We start from the raw sequence: 6,281 nt of genomic DNA, 5'->3' as shown, positions 1-6,281 counted from the left end.
TAACAATACGTGTTACTACTCGTGGATCTTATTGAATGGAATTTGATGAATACGTGAATTTATTGAAAAAATGTTTAAAAAAATTTGTTTAAATAAAACAACACACACCATATTCACAATATATTTTAATGCAAGCATGTACGTAATTAATATATCACATTTTTATCATTATTATTATATGTTTATATTAATAATTCTGAGAAAAATGTTGTTTTTAATTTCAGACATGAGGAAGTAATTTATTCTCTGTTATTTTCACGTAATATGTACCTTAAATGGTGAAAATAAATTTAGCATTTACATACAGGATATAACAATATATTTTGGATAAATCTTAAATTAATCAAAGAATTAGATATTAAAGATTTGATTTACTTTACATAGATTAAATTAAGGACTGTAAAATCGGAAATAACATATTTTAAGACAGACATTCCAAGCCGTCCATTTTATACACCGTAGAATTTTAGCTCTTGTTTTTAACTTATCCTGTGATCCTTACGTAAACCTTAAAACGAAAACTAAAACCTTTAGCTATTCAGATGATTGAGATCTTGAGCTACTATTGAGGATGAGTCAAACTTGCTGCACCCACTCTTCACTCTGCATCCCCTCCAGATGAACAGTTTTAGTGAGATCAGAATCATTATTTTGATACCATTACTGTCTTTAACATAATATATGAAGGCTTTGAGTCGTATTCCCGCTACATATGATTTGAAAGAGTACAAGTGACAATTTTTTTCAGCTAAGTCTCGAACCCATGAAAGCTATGTCGGTATCGCAATAATTAGGTTAATCCGACTTTAAAGATCATAAAAGAGTTCGTGGAAGACCAAAGAACTCCTGAAAGGAAACTGTCGATAGAGACAGTATTGCATTTGGTATTGGTAATTGGCAGACGGAAGCCAGCAATAGAACCAGCTTTAGGGGCTATCTGAAGGAGGCCATGGATCACAATTGATTTGTCCGGCCAGCGAAGTAAGGTAACGAAGGACTCAACCATTCTAGGTCTTTTAATCGCTATTACTTTAGACTTGACATATTTGCCTTCAATTACAGATTTATTTAAATATAAAATGTCCAAATTCTAATCAATTATGACCAAGGAAGTTCGATTAAAGAAATGTTGCTCTCAAAAATGTGCCTTAATACCAACAGTACAAAAATGTACCTAAATTATTGAGCTACGTGAAAAACATCAAGTTTCTATCGATCAAAATAAATATTTTTCTCATCCAAGATATTTATGACGATATCCAAGTATGTGCAACTGTTTTACTATATCCTACACAAGAATAGGTTTTTGAGTCCGGACGTATCACACATACTTTAACTCAATCCTAGTATAAATTGAAGCGAAAATTGTCTCAATGATATCAGTTATCTTTTATCAATTTTATTGATTGCAAGTATAATTAAAAAAGAAGGACGTACTCAAAAATGTTGAGGAATTTGATAATTCTGTTGGTTGTTACAACCTGTGTTCTTGCTAGCAAAGAAAGCAAGGATAGCGCGGAAAGAGAACACATTAAAAAAGCTAAATTTGACAGCCATTTGAGAAGACATGGAAAGAACTATGACGATTTACCAGAGGAAGTTAGACTTAGACGTCGCGAGAACTACATTAAGAACTTGGACCTGATCGAAAAACACAATAAAGAAGGAAAGCATAAGTTCCAACTTGGTTCTAACGAATATACTGATCGTGATCCACAAAGATTCGTTGATGACATGTGCCGTTCACAAGTACCAGCAACAGCACGTGCTCTTCCAGCTGCACCAGCAATTTATGCACCATCAACACCAGCAAGAGTAGCTATGGACTGGAGATATTACTACTCACAACCTATTGTTAACCAAGGACAATGTGGATCATGCTGGGCCTTTGCAACTGCATCAGTAATTGGTAAGACTTCATAATTAATTTATAGCAATTGAGATTGAAATATTGGAATTATATTCTTACAGAGGCATTCAATCAAATCAGAGGTAGAGGTATGACTGCAATGTCACAACAAAATATTGTTGATTGTGATACAGTTGATGGTGGATGTAATGGTGGATGGCCTAAAAATGCTTTCGGTAAGTAAACTGTGGATTTTTTTGAATATTTGGCTGTGAGGTTAAAATATGGCTAACTTATGAAATCAGTGATATCTAGTCAGGAATGACGTTACGTGCCAAACCTTCTTAATTAGAAGCTTACTGGCCATTTCACCGATTTGGGTACTTTTAAGCTCTGCAATTGAGTGATATTCACAATTAATTAATTTTACATTTACAGACTTTTTGAAAAATAATTATGGAAACAAACTTGCAAGTTCTTACTATTATGGATACACATCTGGTACCTCAAGAGTGGCTGGACCATGTAGAATTACTCCATACGTTGGATTGAATTACACAAATACCTTCCAATATTACTTAAATGGAAATTATGAAGGATTAAAACAAATCATTTCCAATTATGGTCCAGTTGCTATTGCAATGCAGGTTACAAATTCTGGACTTTTCCAAAATTATCAAACTGGAATTTTCACTGATCCATGGTGTCCTGGTCCAAATACATGTACCACAGTTAATCATGGTAAGATTGAATATGAATAATTTATTCGATGGAATCTGTTAATGTTTTCTATAAAATCAGGTATGGTTGCCGTTGGATATGGTGGAGCTCCAGGTCAGGAATATTTCATCATTCGTAATTCATGGGTAAGTCATTCAAGTAAATTTAAATGATAAAGTTAATTCCTAATTTTAATTCATTTAGGGAACAACTTGGGGTGAACAAGGTTACATGAGAGTCGCTATGGGTAACACATGCAATGTGGCTTGCTGGGCCATGGGCGTTGAATAAAAAAAATTTAATTCAACCTGAAAAAACTGAAATTTTGTTTTGTACCTGATATTGATGTCAATGTATCTGATTAAAATCATCTTTTAAAATAAAATTGTTGTTACAAAAAAAAGCTAATTTTTTCATTCACTGTAAGGTTTACTCCACAGAGGCACGTAGCTGTTTTGATCAAAACCATATGACAAGTGTTTCCAGTAGGCATTGGCCCCTCACACAAGCTGGTCTTACACAAGCTCTTATGAAATATAAAAGGTAATAACCTTAAATTAATTACAACCTAAGATTTTTTTGTTACACCTTAAAATACTATAAATGCCAATGAACCTTAGTTAAGGTTTCTGTTTTGAATTACTTGAATTCGAAAATTTTTAAGGTTTTGTAACTGCGTGTGTGCGTGTTGTTTATTCATATTTGTTGAATTAATATAAAATGATAAAAACGAGGCATACGTAGCAAAGCAATGAACTTGAATGACTGCACCACGTACTTACTGACTTTGCTTCAACTTGAAGTCTAGGTTATTACAAAAGGCTTTACATCTCACTTTATTGCTGGTAACATCTCAAAGCTTTCGTAAAATAAAGTCCAGATCTGCGTAGAATACAGTTATTTTCCTTATCAGACTAAGAACATGCTTTCATGCTAAAGAAATGCCACTACGGTATCTTAAAGCGGCCTCTTTGCCTGTTCGGGTTTTGACCAACAAATAAATCATAATTCAATGCCGTTATCGCGCAATATTTAAATTGAATTCATTAATATAATCTTAACCAGGTTCACTAAAAATAAGGTTCAGCTCTACCAATTTTTGATTTAAAAAAAACTTGTGGAAAATTAATTTCCACAACAATTTTGTTGATACTCAAACTTAAACGTCAGGGGCGTAGCCAGAGAGGGAAGGGGGAGTGGAGAGGTTATTTAAGGCACAGACAACGCTCCAAAAATTGGTAATTAGAAAAACTAGTCAAAAAATCGGTCGTGCCTTTCTTTAACAAAATTTTCTGACTGCGCCTCTTGATCATTTGAAATTTTCATTATCTTTATTGTAATATGCAATCTATAACATTAATATATTAAATTCCAAATACAATCTACAAAAGCGTTTAATAAAATAGTCATATCAAATCAATAATTTATGCCCTAGAATGTCCAGGTGTTTAGGTTTCGATGAATTTTCGAGGTCGAGACAAAACTACAAAGGGATTCTTTAAAGTCTCAAATTCTCTCTAATGTCGTTTCTTCAAAAACTTACTGGGAAGCTAGGCAGATGTACAAATGAGCCATGAGAAATATAAAGTTCCATCCAGAGTTTCATCATTTAGACTAAACATTTTTCTCATCCAGGCAACATGATGAAATCTAAATATGTGCAACTGTTTACTTATGAATACCCTTCAGTAAATTGGTTTTGAACACGAGTCTCGTGCGTCAAGTGTGCCCTAATTCAATTATAGTATAAATTAAGCCCAAAATTGATCCCATAATATCAGTTATTAATTATCAAGCTTATTGATTACAAGTAAAATTAAAAAGAAGGAAGTGCTTTAAAAATGTTAAAGAATTTGATAATTCTCTTGGTTGTTGTAACCTGTGTGCTGGCAAGCCAAGAAAGCAAAGATAGCAAAGATAAGGAAATCAGAAAAAGAACGAAGTTTAATAGCCATTTGAGAAAGCACAGAAAGAATTACGAAAATTTACCAGAGGAAGTAAGAGTTAGACGCCGAGAGAACTACTTGAAGAATTTGGACCTGATTGAAAAGCACAACAAGGAAGGAAAGCATAGATTCAAACTTGGTTCTAATGCATATTCTGATCGTCATCCAGAAAGATTCGTTGACGATATGTGTGGAACTAAAATACCTCAAATGACTCGTTCACTTCCACTTCCACCAGCAATTTTAGCATCCACAACTCCAGCAAGTCCAGCAGTTGACTGGCGACCCAATTACACTCAACCTATTGTAAATCAAGGACAATGTGCATGTTGTTGGGCCTTTTCTGCTGTTTCTGTAGTTGGTAAGACCTAAACATTAAGCTTAGCAATTGAGATTAAAATATTGGAATTAAATTCAAACAGAGGCATTCAATGAAATTAGAGGTAAAGGAATGACTGCAATGTCACCACAAAATCTTGTTGATTGTGATACAACTAATAGTGGATGTAATGGAGGATGGCCTAGAGCTACTTTAGGTAAGAAATCGTTACAGAGGACATTTTAAAGTCTTACTGACTCAATTCACTTTTACAGACTTTATAAAGAGTAATTATGGAACCAAACTTGCAAATTCTATTAACTATCCATACACATCTGGTACCACAAAAGTGGCAGGATCATGTAAAAGTCCTCCATCTGTTCCACTAAACTTCACAACTCCCTTCCAGTTCTTCTTGAATGGTAATGCAACGGCATTGAAGAAAATCATTTCCAATTATGGACCAGTTGCTATTGCAATGCAAGTTTCAAGTTCTGGACTTTTCCAAAATTATAAAACTGGAATTTTCTCTGATGCTTCATGTCCTGGTCCCAATCAATGTGGAACAGTTAATCATGGTAAGGATAAAATGAATAATTTATTTGACACGATCTAAAAATGTTCAATTCTCAGCAATGGTTGCAGTTGGTTACGGATCAACAGCAGGTCAAGAATATTTCATCGTTCGTAACTCATGGGTAAGTCATCTAGAAGAATTTAAATTAGGCTTACTTTTAAACACTTTTTATCTTTTAGGGAAGTTCTTGGGGTGAATCAGGCTACATAAGAATGGCTATGGGTAACACATGCAACGTGGCTTGTTGGGCCATAGGCGTTGAATAAAAGTAGTGAAATAGTGAAAATTCAAAACGAGAAATAATATAAGTAGTTTGATGAATTGATTTGTACATGATATAGACATCATTGTATCTGATTAAAAAGTATTTTAAAATAAAAATTTTTGTTACAAAAATAAACCGTTTTTAATGAACCGTAAATGCATTACTTATCAGTACCTTACAGTTGACAATCAGAGCGATAGAGTAAGTTGAGATACAGCCAATCAAGCAGAACCATGCATTTCAACTGATCTGTAGCATGCCAGTGAACATAGTTGCAATGTTCTTGATGCTCGTGATGTAATCGAAAAGTGGATAATTCCTTAAAATATTGTCTAAGATCATCCTGAGAAAGTCCTGCTGTATAATCCCAAAACTTTGTGGTGGCTCTAACTTGCAGTGGTTATCCATTATATACTTAGATGGCAAAAGAACCCGAATAAGCTCAAAGAACTCTTAAAAAGAGGTTGATGAAAGAGATAGTTTAGCGTTTAGTATTGATAATTGGTAAAGGGCAGCGAGAGATAGTTAAGAATGACACAAGCGATTGGTTGATTCGTAATTTATAGTCAAGATATAAAATTTTGTAGACAATTGGCTCATATCTT

General features: G+C 33.8%; 2 protein-coding genes across 2 annotated transcripts; both read left to right on the top strand.

Moving 5' to 3' along the window:
* The first annotated feature begins 1,373 nt into the window (after positions 1-1,373).
* LOC139085848 (uncharacterized) lies at positions 1,374-2,972 on the top strand. Its single transcript, XM_070634022.1, has 5 exons — positions 1,374-1,909; positions 1,972-2,085; positions 2,288-2,590; positions 2,651-2,715; positions 2,774-2,972. Exons 1-5 carry the CDS (start codon positions 1,444-1,446, stop codon positions 2,858-2,860), a joined length of 1,035 nt encoding a protein of 344 aa, XP_070490123.1. The 5' UTR covers positions 1,374-1,443; the 3' UTR covers positions 2,861-2,972.
* Positions 2,973-4,410: 1,438 nt separating this feature from the next.
* LOC139085831 (cathepsin K-like) lies at positions 4,411-5,688 on the top strand. The gene is made up of 5 exons (XM_070634001.1): positions 4,411-4,876; positions 4,938-5,051; positions 5,110-5,412; positions 5,468-5,532; positions 5,591-5,688. Exons 1-5 carry the CDS (start codon positions 4,411-4,413, stop codon positions 5,675-5,677), a joined length of 1,035 nt encoding a protein of 344 aa, XP_070490102.1. The 3' UTR covers positions 5,678-5,688.
* The last annotated feature ends 593 nt before the right edge of the window (positions 5,689-6,281 follow it).

This window comes from Chironomus tepperi, unplaced genomic scaffold (assembly GCF_022539635.2).
Source record: "Chironomus tepperi strain 1889 unplaced genomic scaffold, CSIRO-AGI_Ctep_v1 contig_84, whole genome shotgun sequence".
Taxonomy (NCBI): domain Eukaryota; kingdom Metazoa; phylum Arthropoda; class Insecta; order Diptera; family Chironomidae; genus Chironomus; species Chironomus tepperi.
Note: the sequence above shows the minus strand (reverse complement) of the source record. Positions and strands in the feature narration are given on the sequence as shown.